We start from the raw sequence: 27,738 nt of genomic DNA, 5'->3' as shown, positions 1-27,738 counted from the left end.
TGCGCTCTCCCTCTTTCTTAGCCTGACCCACAGCATAGTGGATTTGGCTTTTGTTCTGGTACTTTGACTTTGCTTTGGCATGGAGCTTTTGAAGATGACTTTCCCAGACTATCTACAATATACAATTTTTTTCTTTTTGTTTGTTTGTTTTAATTGAAATGGACTTATTAATCATTTTTGTGCTGCTACCACAGTTGTACGTGCAGCTGATCAGTTAGAAGAAGCTAGATTTGCAAATGCCGTGCATTCAGCTGTGTGCTGGAGAAGAGTTTGTGTTTCCGGATTCCTCAGTTTTGTGATGCTGAGGGAACAGCTTCTGAGCTGACTGAGCAGTGCAAGTGGTGGCACCAGGACTGGGACTGTGCCAGCACTGGGAGGAGAAGTCCAGGCAGGTATTGGGCCATTCCACCTCTTCCCAGTCTCTTCAGACAGTCTCCTTACCCATGTCTCCAATGGCTCTTACGTGGTTTTGGTAATAGTGGAGACTTCTCTCTTGATGCCACTTGTTGGAATTGCTATCCTGACGGTTTACAAAAGCTGAGTTTCAAGCCCCAATGACAGTTCACAAAAGCTTGAAAGCATGAACAACTCTGCCTACCCAGGATGAAGATATTTAGCTGATGTCTAGGTTGGTGGAGCATTTTCTGGACTTTGGGAGATGCTGCAAACCACAAGCACAGGTGAGAGCTCTGGAACCGCTCCTGTCCAAGGACTGAGCATCTGGATGTGGATCCTGCTGTGTTTGTGGGAAGAGAGGATGGTAGGAAGGGCATGGAAGAGATCTGTAGAGTCAGGATTGGCACAGAGAAAGAGGATAGGGAAAAGCTGTTCATTCTTCTAGCCCAAGAACTACGGGTCATCAAGTGAACCCGGGAAATGACAGGTTTAAAGACAAACTGAAGAAGATGGCTTGTCACACAGCACGTGTTTCAGCTGTGGAGCTCTTTGTCGTGTGCAGTTATGAATACTAAAAGTTTGCTTGGATTAAAAAAGAGAGAAATTCTGGAAGAAAAATCACTGGATGGATACGGAGATGGATACAGAACCATTAAATGCAAAGACATCTCTGGCACAGGAAACCTCTGAGTTATTCATAGCACATGCAATGACCCTGTCCTGGGAGATATGACTGTTGAGTGATCCTGTGCTCTGTACCCATTGCCAGGCATCCTCTGCTGGAAACGAGATACTGGCTTTAGACGGACACTTGGCCTGACCTTGCATGGCTGTGCTGTGTATGTTCCTATCCTGCTGCTGTCAGTGACCTCTTGAAAACACTTGTTAGGACAGTACTGAGAAATTGGGATTGAGGATATGGGACCATTCAAATGAAATATGTGTCAATGCAGACAACTTTGAAACAAAGCCCACTGGCCCGATCAAATACAGGAACACTGTATCCTGAAACACTAACCCCTAAAAATAATCAAGGGGTTAGCATGAAACTCAGCATGTGCTTTTAGTGCAGTGCTGAGACAGAAGTTAGCAACTGCAGCACTTTGAGCGAGGACCAGGTGTAATAAGGGGTGTTACCTGCCTTGCAAAGACTATGTTCAACCATCCAGCTGTACATCTATGTACACTGCTATACATCTATGTACAGCTAGCCTGTACGTCTATGTATACAGATGGTTCCACATTCAGTCTCACTGTTAACCTCCTGGAGACCTGCCTCTTGTGTCCATACCCCAGTCTCTTTTGTGCCCTGGGTCAGAGGTGGTTGGCTGACCTGTGCTGTGGCCATGTATTCACAGTGTGCAGAGAATCAGGCCCTGCTAGGGCAAGCGCTGCAAGTGTCATCGTATGTGTTTGTAAGGTTTATTCCTGGCCACTCCAAACGCACACGTGGAATGGGAATGCTGAACAGCTCTGCCTTCACTGCACTCTTTTACTGGGAAATGAACATTTTAGTAAGTAAAAAGGGTCAAACTGGTAGAAGAATTTGCTCCTGAGTTAAGTACTCTTTTGGCAGTCACCCTTGAAACTCAACTGGTTTTTAAATACTGAGTGTGCTTACACAATTATTATATATGCATTTTGATGCTTTGCCATTTGAAGAACTCTTTAACTGCTGAAGTTGGGAGAAAGCAGTCCATTGCTCTGTCAGCTATGTGAATTTCATCTTGAGATCTTCTTGCCTAGAGTATAAAGTTGAGTCAACTTTGGGGATAACCATAAAGCCACAGGCTTGACCCCATGTGTGTGCATGCTCTGTCCTCTTCTTTGCATGTGGCGTGTGTGCCCACTGCTGTTGATCCCCATGCACTAGTCTGCAAGGGTTGCAGTGAGGCCAGCCTGATGGGTACGTGGACATCCCTGTCCGTGGCAATTTAGGAAGGGGGTCTGAAAACAGATTTCACTGGAAAGTCGTTCACAGAGCGCAGCATTGTTGTGGCAGCTTTTGGGCAATACAGGAGTGATTCATTCACTGCCTTCCTGGCTTGGCCTCGCTGTTTGGTAAAGCTGCAAATCTTACACGTTTGCATGCTTTACACCCAAAGCACCTCTTCACAAAGGCAGCTCTGTAGGTGGAGAGGAAGGAAGTTGAGTGATGTCTGCTCATTGAAGAGATGCTGGAAAAAGAAGAGTTTCTAGTTCAGAGGCTCTGAATTCGCCCTTGCAGGCGCAGAAAGGAGGCTCTTGAGTTGTGTCATGAGGGGCATGTGTGAAATAGGTTGTGTTTGGTCATGCCAGAGTGGTGGCTCTGTCCCTCTTGGCTGGTCTCTGATTAGAGCATCTCAGGAAGACCTGGTGTTCGTGATCCTCATGGGTAAATGCTGGAGCTCTTTGCATTGCACCAAGAGAGTTTTTCAGGTATGAGAAATCTGCTTTGCTTTCTGACCTCACCATGAAGACAAGTTTGCCCATTTTGTATGCAAGACTGAAAGCTGTCTTGTAGCGGATTTACCCTTACGAAGAGCAGGCGGGAGTTCCCCTAATACTCTCACTATTCTCATCTTATAAGAAGTTAGAACAGATGCATTTAGTCACCCCTGTGGCTAGGGGTGGAGGGAAGAAGGATTGTGTCCCTCTGATGCATGGCACTGCATCTGTGCACACAGGACCGTGGTGCATGTACGAAGGGCATGTCTGTACAGGCTAGATCATGAATTCCCAGACTTTTGGGGGCCTGTGGTATTTGCTGAAACCCAACCTTCATCCACCTACAGCTGAGTCCTCCCTTTCTGTCGTTCTGGCTCAGCTGAGTGTGGTGCTCCTGGCAGCCAGCCCAGCTTGTGTGACTGAGCTCTAGCAGCTGGTCTTCAGCTCCTTTTAGATGAGATTCTCTTCTAAGCCAATCCAGATCATCCCCCACTCCCTTTTGTTGACCTATTTCCCTCCCTGCCGTGTATCTTTTGCAATGGTAAGCTTCACTGTTTGTGCAGCTCCCTTTCCAGAGCAGCTGCAGTGAGCTGTGGGAATATGGTGGAAATGCCATGAAAGGCAGCGCGTGTTTCAGAGAACCAGTGCCTAATTTAAGTTGGGAGGGACCTCCGCAGGTTGTCTGGCTCAGCCGCTGTGCAAGGCAGGGATAATTGAGCAGCTCAGGGCCTCGTTTAGTTAAGTGCCAAATGTCTCCAAGGATGGAGGTCCCTCTGCCTCTGGTCCCTGGCATATTAAACTCATTGTGCATTTAAAATAAATTGACTGTGACATTGTAAGAGCACTGAGTTTTAATCCAAATAGCTTTTCTCCTAGTCCCTTTCAAATCCTGTGTGCCTGCTAAGTTAACTGGATGTTTACTTCATCTGTCCACCATGGTGGGGGAAGAGGCTGGGACTCTTGATTTTTGTAGCCTAGGACAACACAAGGAGGGAGCTGGGATGGAATTGGATCTGTTGTCCCATTCAGCACATGTGCTTCCCACTGCTAGCTTTCAGTTGCGTGTGTGCTAGGAGAGGAAGAAATATGGGCTTGTAGAATAACTTAGGTTGGAAGTTACCTGTGGAGGTATCTGAGCTGATCTTCCTCCAATGAAATCTATTTTCTTAATTGTTTCTCTGAGCATGCAGAGTAAAGTAGGCATTCTGCCAGCCTGAAAGAGTTGCATGGTCCCTGTCCCACTGCATGCAACCTAAACAGGAGGAGAAAGTTGCAGTATAGTAGGGTGAGCAAGATGACGGCGCGTCACTCTGGTTACTCTGGCATTTTTGGTAGCACAGTGGTTTTTATTTAAATACCGTATCATTATTATTTATGTATAAAGACCACTCTTAGTTCAGGATTAGTGCCAGTTCTCTAATGTTCATGCTATACTTGTATTACTCTGTGGACTATGTCATGTTTCTAGAAAATGACTACATTTAAAAGAGATTAGAACCAGCAATGAGAAACGGCCACTTGCTAATTGCTAAGTAGTAGTTAGGTAGGAAAGTGTGGTGCTTGGCTTTGGGTGGGCAAGGGTGCCTCTGTGAGTCACAAGCTGTTTTTAGAGGGAGGTCAGTGGCTTTTGGTACTGCAGTTACTTAGCTGGTTGGACTGGATCCAGATCTCATTAAGATTTAATTCATGACTGGTTCTTAAGGAATCTGAATCTCACAGTAGTCTCAGCAAAAATCTCAATGGGAGGTGACTTTCAAACTTGTGACTGCGGTCTCTGGCACCTGGCTCGAGATCCTGCAGGCCTTAGAAACGTGCCATGTCCTCCGAGTGTCTGGTCCTGGCTGACCAGCACGGACACAAGCTGTGACGCCGGAACCCTCATGAGGAGTTTGGGAAGTTGTCCAGCATGGGGCTTGGGTCCCATCAGTCACAGCCTGGAGGAGGGCGCTCTGCTTGGCCCTGCCGGCACGTACCGTGTCAGGGATGAGCCTGGCTCCCTCCTGACTGTGACTTCTCCCCTCTCCTAGGCCTGAGGACAAACGTGGGACGATGTCGGAGGCGCGACATGACAGCACAAGCAGTTTACAGCGGAAGAAGCCACCATGGTTAAAACTGGACATCCCGGTGCCGGTGCCCATGTCGGTGCCAGAAGAGCCCCAGCCTGTGCAGGTACAGAGGCCAGGGGCTGGAGGGAGGGTCTGCGGAGCTGTGGAGGGGGTGTGCAGAGCCCCACTGCACTGAGAGCATGCTTGTGCCCGTGGTCTCCAGCAGTCTTGGCTGAGAGAAAGGCAGCGTGTGATGGCAGGTTTACCATTGGGTAAATTTATGATCAGTAATTAACTCCCCCTTGAAGGGGATGTGGGAGGGATGAGAGTGCGTTGCTGATGTACTCAGATCAGTGGATGTGACTGTTTGGATGTGGGGATTGTGCAAAGTGTCCTGGCTGGGGGATATGGGAGTGAGGTATTCAAACAAGCATTTCTTAAGGGGACTGGGGGTGAAGGGCTCCTAGACAAACGTGAGGGCCTGGAAGTGCTGGAGCTCGTGCAGAAATGAGCTGACTTATGAATAGCTGAGGTAATGACAAGCTGTCGTCAGTAACAGCAGAGAAAGAACAGTTGCTGGCAACACAAAGCTGTTACCAGCATGACGAACATAAGAAAATCATGTGGGATGAGAAATAAGTAATATTGAAGAGTGGTGAAGCAGAGATGGGGTGATAGGTTAATAGGAACTGTGCAAAGTATGAGAGTAAAACAGCCATATTTGTGCTGGGAATAGGAAGGATAACAGGAATTTCTGCTACAAGGTGGCAAAAACTCTCATGTATGGGTGAGACCTGGGTAGGATGATTGCTGGCTGCTCGTGTGACCTTACTGCAGGAAGAGAGTCTACCTGCACCAAAGGCAGAGCCGGAGAGTTCTTACTGCCCAGCTCCATGGACGTGGTGCAGTGCCTGGCTTCAGTTGCTTATGTGAAAGAATGGTTTAGCCATCAGAGAAATGGAGGGTTATGTAGCTTCCCTGGAGGGGAGTTGACGACAAGCTTGTCTTAAGAGGGAACTTACATTGTGCTTGGAATAGCAAGGTCTGGCCTCTTCGCCACTCCTTGATCCAGGGACTAAAATGCACTTCAGTTATGTGGCAGCTTCTGGTAGATAAATCTTGGTCCTGGTCTTCCCTTGGAAGGAAAGTGATCAGGATTCAGCTTGCAGGGATTAGAAGTGAAAAGCAGGGTTTTAACAGTGCAGGTTGAGACCTTCCGAATCACTTATTTGAGGCTTTGATGGATGTTCTCTCACCTGAAATCTCTGAATCCAACTGGGCGCCTTCTGGAGAGACACTCTGTACTTATGACAGAAGCTGGCGGAGGTGATGTTCTCTGGAGGTCTGGTGTACACAGCACAGTCTGTCAGGATAGGAATGCATAATGGGCTCCTTTGGCTTATAACCTGAGTATCTATGCATTGTTTTAACATAAAACATAACAAAAATGTTAAGATTAGTAGAAATTACTAGCTTTCTGGGCTAGAGGGGCTGGAGTAGCAAGTAGTCTTGAGGCAGAGACAGTGTCTGACCAGAGAAACAGTTGATCAGAGCTTCACTTGCCGGAGGGACAGTCTGCTCAGCCTGCATTTTATAAATGGGAGATGGTGTCTCTGCCAAGCTCATGAAAAATTAATCCAGAGCAGCCCCGGGGAGGCAGTTGTATAAGCTGAGAACAGTCTGGTGAGTTGTGTCATATTTGGTAGGTGACATTCAGCCAAGGCATGCCAGGAGCTTTCAGACCTGAGTGTGTCCAGACAACTAGGTTATGAACAAAGCCAATGTGGCTTTCCCAGCTTGCTTAGCCTGCACCAGGCAGCAGCTACAGCACAGACTGACCCACAGCTCTCGCAGGCTTTTAATGCAGATCCAGAGTCACTTATGAAGCAAATCTCACTTACTGTGCTTCTCTTCACCTTGTGGAGTGGTCTAGAAATATGTGATCTGTGTTTCTTCTGGCTAGAAAAAAGCCAAGAGGGTATGTTGCAGGAGCTCATGTAATACACCCCATCTACAAATGGACATCAGTCCATGGGCCAGGCTAGAGCAAGTCTGAACTGAGACCCACCGCAACATGCAGATGCTGCATCCTTGATGCTAACTGTTCTGTGCTGCAGAGCCATTCCTGGCTAACATGAACACAGTCCTTGTTAGCCTGATTTTGCTGCCCAACTGCGTGTACCCAGCTTGTGGTTGGGGTGTTGGGTGGCTGTTGAATTGCTAACTAAATGTTCCACAACCTGGCTGGCCTCGTAGAGCATCACTCTGAGAACACTCACTCCCCTCCTGCTTTTCCTCATAGCCAACGAGACGTCAGGCCTTTCTGCGAAGCGTGAGCATGCCCGCCGACAACACCCGTGTGCCCTCCCTGCCAAACGAAGTGAGGAGACCGGTGCTACAACGACAGACCTCAATCACCCAGACCATCAAGAGGTGAGACACTGAGTTTATGGAGCCTGCTTTAGTGGATTCTGCCATCCATTCCCACCCGTTATTTGTGGATTTATGGTCCTCTGCTTGTCCCATTGCCTGGCACTTAAGTGGCATGCTGTCACAGCAGGATTAGGTTGTCTCCCTTGTTATCTATCATGAGGTTGCAGAAGAGGGTGGGTGCAGATAGGTCCCCAATATATAAGCCCAGTGGTGCTATATAACCTGTCTTTAGTAAGTGAGGAGACAAGTCCTGGGAGGAAGATTGCGGTGATCAGGACAATGAATGGTTCTTGCCACTTAGAGACAAATTTTGACTGCCCCCATGCTGCAGGGAGCTGGCTGTTTCTGAGTAACAGGATGCCTCAGGCCCTGATGTTTAGCTAAGATGGTATGATGTGGTGTGCTGGGCTTGCTTTGGTGCGGTATCTGAGAGCATATGATTGCTGGGGGAGGCAGCAGTCCAGGGCTCTCAGCAGCTTGGGTCCTGGCACTAGCTCATTGGCAGGTCCTTGAGATGGCTATGGGGGGTGTTGGAGAGTAGGGAGAGGCTGCTCCAGTCCTGTCCCCCGTGCCTGCACAGAGGGTTAGCATTTGTCCCCACGACCCAGGGGTCTCTGAGGCACGGCCATACAGCTGAATGCTCCTTCCCTCCCCGTGGCAAAGGCTTATTCCAGTTTGTCCAAAGGGAGTGGCTCTCCCAGCTGCTCTCCTGAGATGCCTGACTTGTATCCCTGGCAGTGCGTCAGGCCTACCTGGATCCCAGGAGCATCCCTGGTGCTCCACAGGTCAGGGGCACTTTCAGCCAGCCAGGCTTCGCCCACCCACAAAGGAGCAACTTTCCGGCTGTGGGAGAGACTGACCTCCCATGCACTGTTTTCCTTTGCCTCAGACGTTCCCCAGCTACCTTGGTGGTGAAACTCTCCCACAGCAGCTCTTTGTGATCCTGCTTCTTGCGAGGTTGGGAGGGCTGAGCCATGAAGCAGTGTCTGCTCTTTTCAGGGCTGTGGGCAGCTTCTGGGCCTGCCTGAGGCTGTCCTTGCACACTTAGACTGCCTCTTCCCTCACCTGCCTGCCCTTGTTCCACTCCTTGCCAGGACAATTAGGCAAGAGTATGTCAAGGATGAGGGGATATCCTGGGAGGGTGCTGCAGAGGCCTTGACAAGAAGCATTGTGTGGGAGGGCCAGGGTAGCCTTCTCCCCCAGAGGTCCTCACAACATGCAGCTTGTGTGTAGGGCGGAGAGGTTGGGGAAATGCAAAGCACTTTGGTGCTGGGGGAACAAATTTGCCCCCAGTGCTAGTACATTATAAGACAGACAAGGCATATGGAGCTACAGTGAGCAAGGAAGGAGTGCTGGACAGTGGTGGTGAAGCTCCCACACACTGAGGGAGATGCTAATGTCTTGCCTAGCACTGGGGCAGTGTGCAGACACATGTGGCTGTTGCACCAACAGACCCTGTGACATGTCTTCCTCTGGCCTGCCCAGGCTGTAATGGAAGTGCTGGGGCTCAGGTTGATGGCTTCGTCCCTGCCTGTGCTTAATGGTCTGTGTAGGCATTTTGTACCCTGGGAGTATGTGCAGTCCCACAGGGAGTGGCCCAGAGGTGCACAAATGGTTTTGGAAGTCCTGGGAGTCTCCTGCTCAGAGTATGTATGCGGGGGGTTCAATGCTATTTTGCAGTGCTGAGTTGTCTCATGCAGGCTGCTGTGCAGCACGGGGGGTGGCCAAGTCTCTTCCTCCTGGAGGACTCGCAGCTCGTGGGCGACTTCTACAGTGCGCTGTGGGATGTGGGTAGGAGAGCAGGTGCCGCAGTGAGAAGGACTTTCCGAGGGGCAGAACTGGAGGAGATGCACACAGGACATGACACTAGCAATAAAAACATGAAATAAGTGGATCAGAAACAAGGACAGGGAACTGGAAAGTACCAAGGAAAGGCCTAAAAACCTGTGCTCCGTTTAGCAAAGCTAGGGATGCAATGGAGAATTGCAGACCATGCATCCATAAAGGCATCTTGGGGGTTTGTTTTGTAAGTCCAGGGAGGCTGACTGCCAGGTTTTCTGCTTAACACAGCCCCTAGGATGCACAGAATGTGAAACTGTTCTGGCAACAGGACTCCACACCGTCCTGTTCCCTGGGGCTTGGAGGATACAGATCAAGTGTGAGCCTAAGGTCAAGCCTGTGTGATCCAGAACATGGCATGGGAGTGATTCATGTGCCTGAGTATAGGCATCTAACACCCATTCCAGTCTCGCGGGGTGTCCGAGATGTCCATGCAAGGCAGCAGATGTGGCACAGATAGACTTGTGCACCAGGCAAGATCCTGCCAGGGTCAACCAGAATGGGCCTGGGGCACTTCCAGTGGCATCAGACACCTGTATCTAAGCAGATGATATCTTGGCCTGCGGACACCTCCCTGGTTTCACACTCCAGTGTCCAAAGCCAGCCAGTGGGATCCATAGCTGGGCATCTCGGCAGAAGAAGGCAGATCACAGAGGACTGGGGGTTGAGGGGGATTGCAGTATCCCTGCTATCTTCAAGAGCAACGGGAGACATACGTCAGAGGTGCAGATGCACCAAAAGGATTCAGCAGCCTCCTGGGTTCAAAGATGGTGTTGTGTGGCTTGAGTTTGGTTGTTTCTCGTAGGTCATGCTCTCAGCTGGAGGCCGCTGTCATGTGCAGTGTGGCACAACTGCTGCCGATGGGGCTATGGAAGGAGACGGAGAGGTGTTGGATGCAGGTCGCTGCTCCCCTCCACAGCCCTGCAGGCTCCTTCCCTTCAGCTCTCTTTTCTTTGCAGCAGGCAGGTACGGTTTCAAAGAAGTCAGACCCTGCCCGTTCATGGGCACCGGGTGGGCAGGAGTTCCCTGAGAAAGCGGCAGTCCCTGCCCCGATCGTTTTTCAGGTACTGGTAGCACTGAGTGTGAAACCCACACCTGCATGTGTGTGCAAGGACTGTTGTGAACTGCACAGATTGTGGCTGTTGCTGGGACCACGTTGCCTTCCCAGGGCTGGCCAGGACGCCTACAAACAGGCGGGAGTGAGAAAGTTCATGTGTGCTTCTAACAAAAACCAGTTGTCACTCCTACTAAATATGCAGGCAGCTGTCAATAAGTAGCATGGACTAACAAGCTGTCTACCCGCCAGCCTCACTCCCTCCTGCCTTTCCTAACAAGCTGTCAACCTCCTGGTGTTCACCGTAGCTGGAATATCTCCCCAGGGCAGCCATAGCACAGCCTGCCTTTGCTAGCATCAATGCAACATGTGGCGTATGCATATGTTGGCCCCAAAGCCTCCTTGGGGCAGAAGGGGAAGGAGAGGAAGCAGCGCCGAGCAGATGCTAGTCATGTTGGTCCAGACGGGGCTCAGAAGCTGGTGAATGGAACAGAGCATCCGCTCTTTCCCTGTTGACATTACGGCTTTTTCTAATCCAAATGTGACTGTCTTCTTTTTGAGGTGGAGGTCTTCGTTTACTTAGCACCAAGGAGATGAGCCACTCCAGGAGTCCAGGGCACAATGGCCCATCGACCACCACCCCAAGACTGGAGCTCAGTAAACTTTTAAATCAGACAGACAACGTGACTTTGTGCGTGGCAGGGACTGCACCTAATGCCCAGGAGTCCATTCCTGTCCTACCGTCCTCAATGCTGCCCTTGGCCAGATGCCACTGTGGCACTGTGTCCGCCTTTGGCGACTGCTTGCGTTTGGTCTTGGGCTTTCAGGGCTGGTTAACTCACCGCGATAGAAGAGCGAGAGTTGACCTCTGATGTTGGTTCGTTGCTTGTGACAGTGCTCCAGGGAGTCTGTAGGATGTGGTGGGGCTCCCCAGCTGGACAGGGGCTTTCAGCATCTTCCCAGGGTGCTTCAGGTACCCCAACTCTGTAGTCAGCTCTCCTGGACTATCTTGACTATGATCAGAGAGTAGGACAGCTCTTTACCCTGGCCCTGGACCAGCTGTGGTGGTGCTTGTCCTTCCAGGCTAGCGGGAGCACAGTTTCAGAGGGCTGTGAGGCGCTGCTGTTGGTGCAATGGGCCATTCATCAGCAGTCTCATATGCGCACAAACAACCCTCAGTTCTATCCCTTTGAGGAGTGGCCCTGTGTATGGGCTTGTCACTCAAGGTCACCTTGGTGTTGAAATATTGGTTACGGCAGTCTATGAGAAGCCCTCTGAGTTGTAAGACTGTTTTGTGGCGTGTGTTGTGCCTGTGCATCTGCCTGGCCAGAGCATTACCTCTGTGCTGTAGGCTTGGTTTGGGTCTGTCAGGCCAAGTGCCGACTCTAGGCCCTTCTGCTCTGAACGGAGACGAAGATTGCTCTGACGAGATGTGGGTCTGTGGGAGCAGAGCAGTGCTCTGAGACATGCACGTAGCCCTGTCTCTGAGGTCTGGCCCCTGTTGACCTGCTGGAGACATTTGGGTCAGTGAGGTCAGGTGAGATCTAGCAATGGCCCACGTGACCTCATGCCTGCTGAAGGGTCTGTTCTGGATTGTTGGGAGGACAGGGAAGGCTGATGGCAATGCGTGGTGGTTTGCATCGGAGGTTTTAGCTGGAAAGGCTGTGGGTTTCAAAGTCACATCTTTTTACATGTTGGCAGGACACCTTCACCTGTTGGTTGATGGTATTTTTGCTCGGTAGGGTACAAAACATAGGTCTAGTTTCCTGTCTCCAGTGCACTGACTCAGTTCCCCTGTGTGACTTAATTCTAGATTTAATCCAGCCTTTACTCCAGTGTCTGTTTTAATACTCCCTTTGTGATCTGTGAGATCTTCCTTCTCAGCAGCTGGAAATCCTGCTCCTGAGCAGGGGTTCTGAGACCAGGGTTTTGGGTTTGGCTTGGAAGGACTTTCAGGGTTCGACACCTGGGCCAGACAACTGTAGGCTGACACAGCTTGTCATCTTCTGAGGAAGGATTAACCACAGTGGGAAAGGCTTGGCAGGGCTGTGATGATCTTTGTAGGTTTAGGGTACCAGCTGTCCTGCAGTATTTGAAGTAGGTTGTTAGTCTGACTTATCCTGATGCCTCTCCACCTTCCTTGGGATTTTGCTTCTGATCCACTGCTCTTCTGTGACAGCAGCCACTTGGCAGCAAACCTACCTCGTGGCTGCGACCTTTTGCTCCTACTTCTGCAACCAGCAGCTTAGAACTGTGTGCGTCTGGCTTAGCAGAGATCAGGACCACAGCAAACATTTGCCATTAATGTTACCTTTGAGGAGGATAGAAATCCTCCTGATGCAGCATGAGATGGAGAAGTTAGGGATATCCTGGGAGTGTGGGGGGAGGCTGGGAGAGAACAGTGAATTCTGGTGGCTCTTGGGAGAAGCTACAGAGCCATGAAACGGTACAATCCCACAATGAGCTGGCCTGAAGACGGTAAGTGTTTTCAATAGATGGTTTTTAAAGAAAAAAAACCACCTTTCACCAAATTCTTTTCTGAATTTCTGTTCCATCTCTTTTTCTTTCTTTTTGGAAAAACTCAGGAAAAAACTGTCCTTTACACACAGTGAATCTCTCCTGTCATTTCTCTTCTGTCTTAAGAGACAGAATGCTGTTGATGGTTGAACATTTCTGGCCAGCATCTGTCAGGTTGCTAAAACCAGCTGAGGACAGGCTGCAAGATGCTCGTGGGGAAGAGTTCTGCCTGTCTTTGAATTGGGGTGCGCTGGAAGTGACCACTGGGGGTTTTGTCTTCTCATGTGCATAGTCCAAGCAAACATAATGCTTCTTTGCACCTGCATGCTGGCATCTTTCAGAGGCACAGCGGACTGGTTTGGGGTGAGCAAAGACAGCGACGCTACTCAGAAATGGCAGAGAAAGAGCCTCCGCCACTGCAGCCTGCGGTATGGGAAGCTGAAACCTCAGGTCATCCGGGAAATGGACTTGCCCAGTCAGGACAATATTTCTCTAACAAGCACAGAGACTCCTCCTCCGCTCTATGTCGGACCCTGCCAGCTGGGCATGCAAAAGGTGAGTAACCTGGGACAGAGTCAAGGCCATCGTGAGTTTCCTGCACGGTGTCTTTACCACTTTGGCAGCTGTGACCTATCTGTGGGCTTAGTTCTGCCTGGACATGTCTGGGCTCCATGCTCAGACACTTCTCAAGTCTCAGATACAGTTTGGCAGACTCCCTCCTTCAGCAGCCTCTCTCCAGTCTCATCGGCTGAGATCCCTCAGCTGTTTCAGTGATAGGCTCAGAGCCGTGTTTGTCATGTTGTGACTATGGTGGTGATTAGATGTGTGCAGCATGTCCAAGAGCTCTCAGCTTGGGCTTTTTGCTGCCATTTTGCAAGGACAAAATTCTGTTGTACACAGAGTGGCCAGTATCCTGGAACCAAATATACAGTAACAGGCCTGGTATCACTCACGGCACTTGCCTAGTGGATCCTTGTCCCAAGCAGAATGCAGGCAGTAGCACAGCTACTGTCCTCATAGGAACCTGGTTATGTTTTAGGACTTTGAAAAGTGTCTCTTGCAGCAGCGGTACTATAGCTCTGCTCACAGGTCCTCAGAATTGGTTTTGAGTGCCTGCAAAAAGGGCATCTGGTAGCCCCCTACTCGCTACCTTCAAGTGTAACCCCAGGGGACAAGACCCAACCAAGAACATCCAGTTACCAGCACTTCAGAACTAACCCACAATGTCCCAGCTCTCCCCTTTGCTCCATTCAGCGATAGTAATCAAAGTGGTTGATTACTTTGCGTTAGCGAGCACCACTGCAACCTGGGCAAGTGGGGAAACAAATTCCTTCCAAAGCAGGTTAGTCTGTGACCTGAAGCCTGGCTGCATCACTGAAGCAGAGGAGAATATTGTGCATCTTTCAATCAAGTTTCACCTTGTGCTCTTTCCTGTTTTCTTACTAGCTGAAGTGTCTTGCAGTTAGTCTTTGGTCACAGGAGACTCAGAAATATTGCTGGGCTCTATGTGGGCTACATTAAATCAGAACATAGAATCATAGAATAGTTTGGGTTGGAAGGGACCTCTAAAGGTCATCTAGTCCAACCCCCCTGCCGTGGGCAGGGACATCTTCCACTAGATCAGGTTGCTCAGAGCCCCGTCCCACCTGACCTGGAATGTTTCCAGGGATGGGGCATCCACCACCTCTCTGGGCAACCTGTGCCAGTGCTTCACCACCCTCGGCGTAAAACATTTCTTCCTTAGATCTAGTCTGAATCTACCCCCCTTTAGTTTAAAGCCATTCCCCCTTGTCCTGTCGCAACAGGCTCTGCTGAAAAGTTTGCCACCATCTTTTTTATAAGCCCCCTTTAAGTACTGATAGGCTGCAATAAGGTCTCCCCGAAGCCTTCTCTTCTCCAGGCTGAACAACCCCAACTCTCTCAGCCTTTCTTCATAGCAGAGGTGTTTCATCCCCTGATCATTTTTGTGGCCCTCTTCTGGACCTGTTCCAACAGGTCCGTGTCTTATGCTGAGGGCTCCAGAACTGGACGCAGTGCTCCAGGTGGGGTCTCCCCAGAGCAGAGTAGAGGGGCAGAATCCCCTCCCTCGACCTGCTGGCCACGCTGCTTTGGATGCAGCCCAGGATACTACTGGCCTTCTGGGCTGCGAGCGCACATTGCTGGCTCATGTCCAGCTTTTCATCCACCAGTACCCCCAAGTCCTTCTCGGCAGGGCTGCTCTCAAGCCCTTCATCCCCCAGCCTGTAGTGATACTGGGGGTTGCCCCGACCCAGGTGCAGGACCTTGCACTTGGCCTTGTTAAACCTCATGAGGTTCACACGGGCCCACTTCTGGAGCTTGTGCAGGTCCCTCTGGATGGCATCTCGTCCCTCTGGCGTGTTGACCACACCACTCAGCTTGGTGTCATCTGCAGAGTTGCTGAGGGTGCACTCGATCCCACTGTCTGTGCCATTGATGAAGACATTAAACAGTACCGGCCCCAATATGGACCCCTGTGGGACGCCACTTGTCACCAATCTCCATCTGGACATTGAGCCATTGACCACTGCCCTCTGGTAGTGGTATCATACTGATACCAAATGTGGTATCAGTAGATGTAAGCCCATAAACCTTCCTGTTGAGTGTGCAACTGTGGATTAAAAAAAGCTCGTAAAACGTTAGGATAAAGCATAGAAGTCTTATGGAAACAACAGCTGTGATGATGTAAGGACAGAGGCAGGGTTTGTAGCTGAAGGCAATATTTTCATTAGGTTGATTTGTATGTTTGGAAGAAGTGAGAGCTTTGGCCTGAAGAGTCCCAAAGAAGGGCTTGCAGCCTCTGGAAGCTTGCCTGCTTTTTTCCAGCTGTTATAACTTAATTAATGGAAGCAGATGTAAATATACAGCTAAGCTTCAACAGGATACTGTTTAAGTCCTGGGCTGTCCAGTATTGGAAAGGAAACTAGCTGGAGAAAGAGCATGGCTGTTTTCAGGGTTTTCTCAAACTCCTGTTCAGACAGCACATTCTCTGACTGTAGACCTCACTGGCACAGGAAATGAATGAAACCAAGAGCTTAGGAAGGGCTGAAGGAGGTTTGGAGTCTCCTGTGAACATCAGGAACATTCTGGGTGAAAATAGTCAATACCAACAAAAGAAAAAGGGAAAAAAAAGAGGGGAGAAAAAAAAAAAAGGGCAGGGAGAGAGGTTTGAGGGCTTAGGTTTGAGGCTTACAACTAGGGCTTAGCTTGCAATAGGTTATTCCTTATCTCCCTATTGTAGGATTGCTTGTTGGTCCGTCCAGCCTGGTTCTTGGTCAATCCCAGGAGCCAGGCCACTGTCACGGTCTCAAGATGTTTGCTTGGAGGGAGGAGGGCTTGGTAGGGAAGGGTTTGGGGGTGAATGGACTGATGGGCTTCTTCTCTCGGCAGATCATAGACCCCTTGGCCCGTGGCCGAGCTTTCCGTATGGCTGATGACAATGATGGCTGCAGCATCCCACACACACCGATCACGCCAGGTGCCACGTCGCTCTGCTCCTTCACCAGCTCGCGCTCAGGGTTCAATCGCCTCCCACGACGGCGGAAACGGGAGTCTGTTGCCAAAATGAGTTTCCGAGCAGCTGCAGCTTTGGTGAAGGTACTGTCTGTGGGAGGGCGGCAGGATGGGGCTCTGCCCTGAAAGAAGGGTGAGAGGGAAGGAGCTGCTGAGCAAGGAGGATGGGGAGAGCAGTTGTGGAGGGGAAGAAACCAAGCCATCTCCTGTTCTGTTTCAGCCATGTGTCTAGGAAGCAGGATTTGCAAGAAGCAGGGATGATGGCTAGGTTTTGGTACAGGTTGTGCTTTCCCTTTATTGGCCTGGTGGCTTTGATTCCCACAGCCAGCAGCCTCAGAGCGTTCCAGCAGGTCCAGTTCAGCCTGCCTGGATGGGTGTCCATCTGCACCTGGTCAGCAGTCATGGAAGAGCAGAAGTACCTGAGGCTCTTACTATGCAAGTCTCTTCATCCTGCCACGTGTCTGCTTTCCTGGGCCCAGTGACCTTTTTGCTGTGTCCAGTACCACCCATCACTGCGGTTTGGTCAGAGACATTGTACAACATGTGGTAGAGGAGCATGCTGCAAGCCTCACCTGCATGGGAGATGGGCACTGTGGACTGAGAAGTGGGGTAACACTTGTGAGTCTCACCAGGAAGGCATCACACATCAGCAGGTCTGCTGTGCTCCACACACAAGCGTGAACCAGCTCAGCACTTGGGCTCCCTGTGCGCTGGCTGGGGTGGCCCTGCATGTGCCCGGGGTTCAGGTTTCTCGCAGTGACTCGATGCCAATTTCCCTGGCTATAGGGGCGCTCTGTGAAGGACAGCACCCTGAGGAGAGCTCAGCGGCGCAGCTTCACCCCAGCAAGTTTCCTGGAGGAGGACACGGTGGATTTTCCAGATGAGCTCGACACGTCTTTCTTCGCTCGGGTGAGGGGCAGGGCTCTGGCGTGGTACTGGCCCCAGAGGCAGTGCAAGACTCTAGGTCTGGCAGGACTGTGTGTTGCAGAGAGCAGCACTGCTTTCTGCCAGGGCTGGTGTCTCAAACGTGATGCTGGCTTCTTCTGATGGGACTTCTGTTTCTCTGCCCAGGAAGGAGTCCTTCATGAGGAGCTCTCTACTTATCCAGATGAAGTGTTTGAGTCGCCATCAGAAGCTGCAATCAAAGATGCTGAGGTGAAACCTCCGGATCAGACAGATCTCACAGGAGGTGCCTTGGACAAAAATGAGCTTGAAAGAAGCCACTTGCTACTGTGAGTATCTTCCTGGAAGCTGCCAAAGCCTAACATGGGGTGGCCCACCCATTCAGAGTGGGACCTCCTGCATGGAGGAAGCCAGGATCTGAGTGCTGTGGGTGCTTGGTGCAAAGCTCAAAGAGCAGTGCAGTGATGGGTTTTCTTTAAACCCAGCTTAAGACCTCCTGCCCCACTACCCATGCATGTGAAAGGTGACTCTGAGGCCACCTCTGCAGTCTCTCCAGCAATTTCCAGCCTCACGTGATGTGTTTCGGAGACTGTATCATGCCTTGAGGAAACAAAAGACACTTTAAATGAGCTGTGAGGATGCTGAGGGCCCAGTCTTTGGCTATGGAGAACGTAGCAAAGACGAGAAGACTGTTGCCATTGCCACAGTCACCAGGAACTGTTGTCTCGCTCCAAGGAGCGGTGTGAAGCATTGCTGAGTGTCGAGCTGGGCTACATTCCTCACTCAAAATAAGAGAAAGGTGTGGCACTGATGCTGAGAGCCCTACAAATATGTGGGTGGTACTGTATTGTATGCCTAGATTTTTTCCACCTGAGTAACTGGTACTGAGTAATTGCTCTGTGTCGTTTCCGAGTCAGCTCTAGCTCAGCTGGCAGCTCACCCCAGCAGAGAGCTCCGCTGGGTGTGAACATGGAGCAGACAGGGAGGTCCTTGTTGTGGTTCTGCTGCTCACGGCCCATCTTGCTGTGTTGGTGCTTTCCCTTCAAGTGTTTCCAAGAACTTGACTCAGTCTTAACATAAGTGGAAGCAGCAAATGGTGGGAGTTTGTTGTCACTCCTCTGAGACGGTCTCAGTCTTCTTGGCTCCATTTGGATCTCCTTAAATAATTTTATTTACTGAAGAAAATACATTTCTATCACACTTCAGAGAACTGTTATCAGAATCATAGTCGGGTGTCCTTTTAGGTGGCCAGGTGTTTATTTTGGCATAGGTTGATAGCCCAGCACCGGAAATATTGGGAAACGACACGTGCATAACACAGAAACCACTTGAACTCTTGGGGCAAGAGCAGGCTGCAGTGGAATCTGCACTTTCTGTTGGAGAAGGACTTCCCAAGGGGAAGTTGGGACTTTCAGCTTTATAAAAATGCATCTTCTGCAAGGTGCAATATTGAAAATAGCTGAAGTTTCACAGCAGTGGTTTTGGCTAGACGTTCAGATTCTCCCTCATCCTGTTGCTTGTCCATACTTCAGAGCCGTCATGATATCTCCAAGATGCTCTGGTGATCTTTCAGAGAAAAGTTTGTCAGCTGGTTTCTCTGACCACTTCTGACAACCATTGTCTGTGTGCAGAGGGGGTCATTTAGGAAGCCAGAGGAGGTAAACTAGACCGGAGCGTACGTCAGGGACATGCCTACTACAGTGCTAGGCAGTGAGCAAGGGTGAAATGGTAGGTAGGTTTGTGGGTTTTTTTTTTTCGGTCAGGGTCTGAATGCTGCAGACCTGACCTCCAGACTGCTTTTAAGAGCAAAGAAATACAAAAACATCTGAATATGATGGAGACTTACAAAGCAGGTACTATTCACCAGTAGCTTGTGCAACGTTCATCACATACTCTATTTTGGTAAAAAAGCCTTCCTTTAGACAGTGATGCTTGGGATTTTTATTGTGTTGTTGAAGCCTGGTTTGTTGTTCTCCCGAAAAATGCATGCATCGGTGCAAATAAAGGGAGGAATGGAAGACAGATCGTGAGAGGTAACTGGCACAGCTTGCAGCATGTGACAGTGTCACTTTCTTGGTCTGGGAAGCTGCCTGGATTCCTGCTCTTCTCTGATTTGGTGGGAATGGCGGTTTGACTTGCCAGTCCAATCACAGTAAAGTGCTTCAAGGGTGGGGATTTCCGCTGCTGGGCTAAACTACACTTCCATTTCGTAGCAGAGAGCAGAGTAAGAGGAATGAAGTAGAGGAGGAAATAGACGTGCGTGAGGCTGCAGATGTGCCCGGCTGCAGCCTCCCCATTTTAGCCTGTTGCTGAAACACTTCTTTAAAGCCTTGAGAGCTCCTCATTGGTGGGGCTTAGTTTGGCACAGCTGCCTTGTACCACCTTCTGCGTGTAGTCCTGCGCTTTCATCAACTGGTGCTGCATAACCCTTTGAAATACTTCCACTTCAGGGCACCTTGTCTGCCATCAGCTGCTGCTCAGCCCGGCCGTGCTGGGACAGACAGAGGGTCTGCTGCCACCAAAGACCAGGGAAGGGCTGGTCCCCATTGCTGTGCCATGGAGAAGGAAACCATCGCTGTCCCGCTTTTTATTTCAGCCCACTGGAGCGAGGCTGGAGGAAGCAAAAGGATGGGGCCCTGGCACAGCCCAAGGTCCGCTTGCGGCAGGAGGTGGTGAGTGTCAGCCCACAAAAGCGTGGCCAGCGCATCGCTGTCCCCGTCAGGAAGCTCTTCGCCAAGGAGAAGAGGCCGTATGGCCTGGGTATGGTGGGGAAGTTGACAAACCGTACATACCGCAAGCGCATCGACAGCTATGTCAAGCGGCAGATTGAGGACATGGATGATCACAGGTGAGAGCTGCAGTTGTAGAAGGGGTCCCAACAAAACTAGCGAGTGAGTAATTGCTGTTGCCCCTTGGTGACTCAGGTCACTGCCTCGGGGTGATTGGGTGAAACCTGCTGCTAAGACCTCCCAGACTGTATCCCTGAAGTACAGTGAAAACTGCAGCAGACAGCAGCATGTTAGCATCACCGTGCACTGGGAGCTCACCCTGCTCCTCACGTCGCGTTGGGTGTCTGTATCTCTGCTACCTGGAGGGACTGCAGATCTCTGCCCCACCACCACTGTCCTGTGATGAACAGGAAGGCTGAGGTATCCCTGCCTCTGATCATTCCCCTAAAGTCATTAGTTCAGACACACAGCACACTTTGGCATCAGGCTTATGTGTTCTCATGGATGTTTGCTTGGGAAAGGGTGGCTTGCCCAGTGTAATTGGGGAGTCAGAGTAAACAGGGTCTGTCTGCCAGCAAGACCTTAGGTCATTGCCTCCAGTCTTGTGCATCCCTAGGTGATCCTGGCCCTGTACCCCAGATTCTGCCAAGGTCCCTGGGGAAAAACAGCAGCTTTTCTCCTGTGTTTTGTGAATAGATTTAATATGCCTGGGTTTCTGCCTCTGATCTTTTTCCTTTCCCTCCATGCAGGCCTTTCTTCACTTACTGGGTCACCTTTGTGCATTCACTCATCACCATCCTCGCTGTGTGCATCTACGGCATTGCCCCTGTGGGGTTCTCACAACATGAAACTGTTGATTCAGTAAGTAAATCCCCCTGACTTGCCTGGAGTGTGATTGTGTCTCAGCCTTCAGCTGCTGGCTCTTGTGTCGTAGTCTTCAGCATATTGGCTACTTCCCTGAGGGCCTTGATGGTTGGATGCTGGGTGTCCAGCCTTGGGGGGCTGCCTGCAGCATCTCTGTGAGCCCCCATGCTGCCTTCTCTCCCTCCTGCAGCCATGTTGCTCTTGACATCAAATTATATCCAGCACAAAGCATGGTGGGCTCTTTGCAGGATCTTCTTGTGTCTGTGCTGGGAGCCCTTTCAAACAACTTGTTCCCCTCCTGGTGGAGACCAGAAGGATGTTCATGGCAAGGAAATATTTCAAACCTGAGTTAAGTTTTCACAACTGTTGCAGGATTTTGCTTCTGCCAGGAGCAAAACTGACCTGTCTGACTTTGAGAGCTGATCTTGAAGCTGTTTGTAGCCTTCTCACGTGTTGTTAAAGGTCCCTGGGGTACATATCTCTGCAGCCATATCCCTGCTGCATGCAGGGGATGCCCTGGGGAGCTTCTCACCTACGTGTCTGACAGCTTTCAGAGCACTGTCACCAGCACCCGGGCCTATGGTGCCGGCAGGTGCTGCTTATGCTTCTGAGCTGTGTGAAGCTTTTTGCAGGCTCTCAAGCCACTCCCAGGTCTCCAGGCCCTGGGATTTCTTGAAAGTTGAAGTAGCCGGAGATAGACATTTTAAATGAAATCTTAAGATGAAGGTGCCCATGCCTCGATGGGGGCTTACCTGTGATCCTGCAAAAGACCAGTTTGAGAGAACCGTGTGCCCAGTCATTGGCTGTGGGGATTTCTGTTCATCCTGGGTGCTGTTTTCACCAGCCCCTGCTGCTTGCTCTGCTGACCCTGTGGGCAGGAGCTCACGGGGCTCTCGCTTTCTCTCCTTGCAGGTCTTGCGAAACAGAGGGGTTTATGAAAATGTCAAATACGTTCAGCAGGAAAACTTCTGGATCGGCCCCAGCTCAGTGAGTGGCGTTGGCTGGGACTGTTGGTGGGCTGATGGGGGACTGCGTGCTGCAGCCGTGCCACCCCAGGGACCAGGGCCCCTCCGCTGCTTGGAGCTTCGTGCTAGCAGCTGCCATTGTTTGGACGTCCCATGGGGCCCTGCCATCAGTGGCAGGGGGCAGTGGTGCTCTCTGCCCCAACCACCCTGCAGAATGGGCTACCTGGAGGCTGGGATGGACCTTGGCACTCCTGCTTTGCACCCTGTTCCTACAAAGCCAAGCACAGGGCTAGAGAAAATGCAAGAGTTGTATGGTGTGTGACAGCTTTCCTGATGCCATTCCCCCTGGGAAAGGCTGTTGTGTCCCAAAGTTTCCTTTCCTGGCCACAGCGCTGGCCTTTCTGGGGCCATGGGCAGCAAGGAAATCACTGAACTTTTGTTCTGGGCTTGCCTTCTTCAAATCAAATATTGAGAGTATGCCTGATGTGTGCTGGGTTTCATCATGCAGGACTTGTTCCTGGTCCCTTGAGTCCTGATGGGGATACCCCTCGCAGTTCCCCCAGCCTGCTCTGCCCTGGGCAATCATTGCCTGGCCCTTGGCCGAGCTGAGCGTTTCCATCTCTGCCAGGAGGCCCTGATCCACCTAGGGGCCAAGTTCTCACCATGCATGAGGCAGGACCAGCAAGTGCACAGCTTCATCAGTGCCAAGCGGGAGAAGGAGAAGCACTCGGCTTGCTGCGTACGGAATGACAAGTCGGGCTGCGTGCAGACCTCGGAGGAGGAGTGCTCGGTGAGTGCAGTGGCCCCTTTTGTGCTGTCCCTGCAAGCTCAAGGCCACTTCTGTTGATGCTTCTCCCACCCTGGGCTTCACGGTGACACCTCTCCTCTCTCCTGCAGTCCACGCTGGCCGTGTGGGTGAAGTGGCCCCATCACCCCAGCACACCAATGCTGGCAGGAAGCAAGAGGCAATTTGGGTCTGTTTGTCATCAGGACCCCAGGTAGGTCCTACCTAGTCTGGCTGCCATCGTGGAGGCACCGGGGCTGCTATGACAGTAGAGTCAGAGAGGTATGGGGTCCCAGGCCAGCTGATTGCTGGATGGGACAGCAGCTGCTCTGGAGACCAAGGGACATGGGGGCAGTAATGTCCCTACCTGCCCCAATGGCTGCAAGGGAGGCAGAGGCAGTGTGGTGGTATTTCTGCTCCCCCTAGTCTCCGTTGCTGTTGGCTGCCCACCTGCACAGTGTCTTGTGAGCTGTGAGTGCCTTTCTCATCCCTCTCCCCCTCCTCACCTGCTCCCCGCACAGGCTCCCTTCTTGGGGTACAGCAGTCACACTCCCAGAACACCTCTGCCCCGGAGCTCTGCCAGCTGCTGGGTGCCATGGCACACCTTTGCCCTCGGTCACCATGGGCTGATGTAGAGCTGAGACCAGCTGAAGGCCCACCTTTGGGGTTGTGTCCACCGGGAAAGGAGCCAGTGAGTTGCTGGGCAGCTGTGTGCTCTGGGATGGCTGCCTCTGTGCTGAAGCCATGATCTCTGCTCACTGGAAGGAGGCTGTGGCTTTGATCAGCCCAGCCTTGGCTGATCTGATGTAGTGTGTCACCAGCCCCTTGCCAGGAACAGAGGGGAGCTGTGGGACCACAGCCTTGGGACAGGGACAGTGTGGTGGCTCCCTTGGGGGATCCTGCCTGCTGCTGGTGCAGCGGAAAGTAATTTCTCTGGCTGATCTCTGCTTTCTGTTGCTGCAGGGTGTGTGAGCAGCCAGCCTCAATGGAGCCGCATGAGTGGCCAGACGACATCACCAAATGGCCGGTGAGCATCGCCAGTGGCACGGGGCCTGTATGGGCAGCTGGAATATGGCATTTGCATCCCGTTGTGCAGAGCCACAGCTGTGTTTGTGGAAGGGGTCTCTGGTGCAGTCTCCTGCTCATTGTCACAAACACCAGATCAGGGCAACCATGGCTTTTTCTAGCCCTAGGCTTGAAGCCCTCCAACAACTAAAGTTCCCCCGCACCACCTAAAGCCCTGCTAAAGCCCTGGGCCCTGCCAGGGTAACAGGGCAATGGAGACTGACTCAGCCTAGGCGCTGTTTTCATCCCTTGGCGGAGAGGAGGTGTTGACTGAGGCTCCAATGGCTCAGGCAGATGGGGTGTCAGTCCCCATTTTGGTGTCAGAGGGAGGCTTTGGGAGGCCCATGTTTCTGGGACTGGCTTCTTCCCAAGGGCCTGTTTTGACCTTACCCAGGCAGCAAGCAAAGCCATGGCTGTCTGACTGCAGCCTGTTGTCATTTTCCAGATCTGCACAAAAAGCAGTGCTGGGAATTACACCAACCACCTTCACATGGACTGCGTGATTACAGGCCGGCCCTGCTGCATTGGGACCAAAGGAAGGTAACGAGTTTTACCTGTATGGAAAGGGGCTGGGTCTTGGGGCGAGACATAGGGGGCCCTTCTTAGGTTGTAGACACAGCCACTTGTCCTCCTTGTCCTTCCCATACGCAGCCCAGAGCCCTGCTGGGAAGGGGAGTTGGACAGGGAGCCATGACAGGTCTCCCAGATGGAGCAGGACTCTGGAATGAGCAGGTGATAACAGCCAGCCTGAGTCTTCGGTGCGGCAGGGTATCTTGCTCAACTGGTCCTGCAGTTTGGAGGGACTCAGATCCCAAGGGATTAAATACTTCTGCTGGGGAGTTCTTCGCTTTTCCTTGGGAATGGCCAGCTTGGTCCTGACAGGCTACAATGGCCCCAGCCTGGCGTCCCTGAGCATTCAAGATGTCAGGAAACAACCTGCTCTGGGTTTGCCAAGGAGGAAGATGCTGTTCTTCCTCATGTTGCTCCTCAGCTTGAGTAATTACCCAGTGCTTGGGCCTGGCTTTCCCTGCTAGGGAGAAAAATCAGTGCTGCCCCATGGAGTTTCTCTGTCCCTGAAAGTCACGACGGGTTGTTCTTGGCCTAGCCCCCCCTTTCCACTCTGTCAGCAATGGAAGCACCAGACTCCCCCAGAGACAGCTTCCCCAAGCTCTGGTGGTTCTTTCTCAGCTGTAACTAGTTCCGTTTTAGCACTTGTTTTGGAGCCCCTGTATGCAGGGCATTAGTCTGTGGAGGTTACTCAGGCTTGAGTGTGGGAGAGAAGCAAGAGGGGTGTATGGAGAGTGACACTGGGCTCAAATGGGAATGCCTTAGTGCATCTGTTGCAGGGACACTACAGCTCGTCAGGGGCAGCTGGAGGCATCAGTTCTCATAGGCAGACTTGGGATGAGACAGGGGGGAGTGTGTGTGCCTTCCACGTGTGACTTGTTCCTCATTTTGATTACTTGTGCCTCCTCCAGGTGTGAAATAACCTCCCGGGAGTATTGTGAATTTATGCGGGGCTATTTCCATGAGGAGGCAACACTCTGCTCTCAGGTAAGTGTGGAGTTGGGGGTTTGTATGGCTGCCCTTCTCCCTCCTGTTCCCCTTAGCAGCTTGGCAAGATCTGGGGATGACTGTGCTGCAGTGTAGGTGGGAGTCCTGTGTCCTGTCCCACCCTGAGCCTGGGGGAAGCTGCTGATCTAGACAGTAGTGGCAGAGCTGACTGCATCTGTCCCTCTTCGGAGACTGGTTTAGGACTTGGGCTGGCAGCTGTGAAAGCCCAACACAGGACCACTGTGGAAGCAGCAGGAGAATGCAACCTTCCCGCTCCATTGGCGAGCAAACGCAGATGTCTGTCGTGTGTGTGTTGGGGTGAAGAATGAGGGCATAAAGCTGCCATAGGGAATGGGTAGGGTCATGTGTAACTTGGTGGTGGAGACAAGGGTTAGGATGCGATACAGCGGAGAAGAAGGAGAACCCCCCTTTCAGAGCTAACTGCAGTCTCTGCCCTGGTATTGATAAAGGGCCATGCTGGCTGGCGCACCTCACAACCCTACTTCTGCCCTAGGTGCACTGCATGGATGACGTTTGTGGACTCCTCCCTTTCCTAAATCCGGAAGTTCCTGACCAGTTCTACCGCCTCTGGCTCTCACTTTTCCTTCATGCTGGGTAAGCATAGGTGTAAAACTTCCACTGTCTGGGTGGGGGAGCCCTGAACCCTGGGATTGCTATGAGGCTTGTTCTGGCAGATCCTTCCCTGGGGAACACGGGGGGGGTGCTGAGCTGTTGTCCCTGCTGAAGTTTACCATGCTACATTTTCTGGGAGGGCTGTTAGAGGTGTGGGTGAGGCTGGACCAGGAGCTCTCAGCAAGGCTCGGCAAAGAACACCAGCACAGGGGTGACTTTCAGTGGCTGCTGCTTCTTCAGCTCCTGTACTCTGAACTTGGCAGGATCCTGCACTGTCTGGTTTCAGTCTGTTTCCAAATGACGATCCTGCGGGACCTAGAGAAGTTGGCAGGATGGCATCGCATCTCTATCATCTACCTGCTCAGTGGCATCACTGGAAATCTTGCCAGTGCAATATTTCTACCCTACAGAGCAGAGGTGGGTCTCCTGCAGACTAGGGTCCCGGTAACTCATCCTGAACACAAGCCTTCTCTACATGCCTGTGCCTCTCTGGTGCAGGCAGAGACACCAGAGCTGGGCTCATCTCTGCAGCATGTGGTTTGTGCAGTTTTGTAGCTAGAAGATGGCACCACACCATCATCTAGCTGCTGAGCAATAACATCCCCCAGAGCACCCTGGGCTTTCCGAGTGACTGGCCCGGTCTGGCTGCCTCTCGTAATGAATGGGGGGTTTGTCCAGCCACAGGATAAGAGGGGCCCCTGGCAGGCTGGGAATTGAGAGCTGTAGCTGGTGCCAGAGACCCTCTGTGTATGAGTGGCAGGCAGGAGAGGGGCAAAGAGCAGAGCTTACCTTTCCCACAGGACTGTCCCTGTCCACATGCCACAGCTGGAGAAGTCTGATGCGACCAGCCGGCTTCACTTCAGAAGGCTGCGTGGCAGGACCTGGAGGACTATCTTCCAGGTCCTTCAATAAGGAAAAGTGCATGGTGGGTGGGAGGAGCCAGGAGAGAGCCTTCAAGGGCTTCTCCGCTCTGGTGGCTTAAACCAGATCTGCCCTCCTTAAATATAGAGTCTGTTCTGGTGATTGCTGGCCTCACACCTACCTTGATGCTAAATCAAACCAAGCCCCTTTACTCCTTGAACCCCGTTATAAGGATGAAGTCGCAGGCCGCGGCATCTCTTTCCCAAGAAACACTGAACGAGGAGTTGAATGATAAATAACTGTAATGCCTGGAGCTGGCTGCAGAAGCCAGGCAGATGGGATGTGCCTGATGTTACCTGTAATGCTCTTCTTCTGCAGGTTGGCCCTGCAGGATCCCAGTTTGGGATTCTGGCCTGTCTCTTTGTGGAGCTCTTCCAGAGTTGGCAAATCCTGGCACGCCCATGGAGGGCTTTCTTCAAGCTGCTGGCTGTGGTGCTCTTTCTTTTTGCCTTTGGCCTCCTGCCTTGGATTGATAATTTTGCTCACATTTCAGGATTTATCAGTGGTTTCTTCCTCTCCTTTGCCTTCCTGCCCTACATTAGCTTTGGGAAGTTTGATTTATATAGGAAGCGATGCCAAATTATAGTTTTCCAGCTCATCTTCATTGCACTCTTCTCAGGACTTGTGATTCTGTTCTATTTCTACCCCATCAAGTGCGAGTGGTGCGAGTTCCTTACTTGTATACCATTCACAGACAAATTCTGCGAGAAATACGACCTGGATGCACAGCTCCACTGAAAGGCAAAGACTGGCTTCTCGAGCAGGCACTGGAGATGGACTGTCTTTGCGTTTGCTGTGCCGGTTCCATGTGGACAAAGCCTCTAATCCAATGACACTTCTAACCCTGCCCGTGGTTAATTTAAACTGTCTCCTTAGCACTTGGCAGGCATGTTTTGCCTTATCTCAGAAGACTCTGAAAACAGAACGTTTGTGCCTTGTTCAATTGTATTGAACCTTTTCTGCTGCCATTATTTTTATTACACTAGTTTCAATACTACATTTTTAACCAGAGTTGTTTACTACTGCTAAGGTGGTGATTAAATGGTAAGGTAGCGTTTTAGCTACTGTTAATTGTTCT

General features: G+C 51.4%; 1 protein-coding gene across 4 annotated transcripts in view; it reads left to right on the top strand.

Moving 5' to 3' along the window:
• Window positions 1-27,737, top strand: part of RHBDF1 (rhomboid 5 homolog 1) — a 40,169-nt gene extending 12,432 nt beyond the window's left edge. For all 4 annotated transcript variants that reach the window (XM_076350628.1, XM_076350630.1, XM_076350631.1 and 1 more), the window contains exons 2-18: window positions 4,851-4,992; window positions 7,171-7,301; window positions 13,053-13,266; window positions 16,120-16,326; window positions 17,029-17,151; window positions 17,314-17,474; window positions 19,742-19,993; window positions 20,624-20,735; window positions 21,651-21,725; window positions 22,332-22,493; window positions 22,601-22,701; window positions 23,451-23,514; window positions 23,998-24,092; window positions 25,031-25,106; window positions 25,621-25,721; window positions 26,003-26,156; window positions 26,979-27,737. In XM_076350628.1, coding sequence (XP_076206743.1) covers window positions 4,851-4,992; window positions 7,171-7,301; window positions 13,053-13,266; window positions 16,120-16,326; window positions 17,029-17,151; window positions 17,314-17,474; window positions 19,742-19,993; window positions 20,624-20,735; window positions 21,651-21,725; window positions 22,332-22,493; window positions 22,601-22,701; window positions 23,451-23,514; window positions 23,998-24,092; window positions 25,031-25,106; window positions 25,621-25,721; window positions 26,003-26,156; window positions 26,979-27,398 — 2,590 coding nt within the window. In that variant the 3' untranslated portion in view covers window positions 27,399-27,737. The remainder of the gene's footprint in view (window positions 1-4,850; window positions 4,993-7,170; window positions 7,302-13,052; window positions 13,267-16,119; window positions 16,327-17,028; window positions 17,152-17,313; window positions 17,475-19,741; window positions 19,994-20,623; window positions 20,736-21,650; window positions 21,726-22,331; window positions 22,494-22,600; window positions 22,702-23,450; window positions 23,515-23,997; window positions 24,093-25,030; window positions 25,107-25,620; window positions 25,722-26,002; window positions 26,157-26,978) is intronic.
• Window position 27,738: the final 1 nt, after the last annotated feature.

The sequence above is a fragment of the Aptenodytes patagonicus genome, chromosome 13 (assembly GCF_965638725.1).
Source record: "Aptenodytes patagonicus chromosome 13, bAptPat1.pri.cur, whole genome shotgun sequence".
Taxonomy (NCBI): domain Eukaryota; kingdom Metazoa; phylum Chordata; class Aves; order Sphenisciformes; family Spheniscidae; genus Aptenodytes; species Aptenodytes patagonicus.
This window is presented reverse-complemented; position numbering and strand designations above follow the sequence as displayed.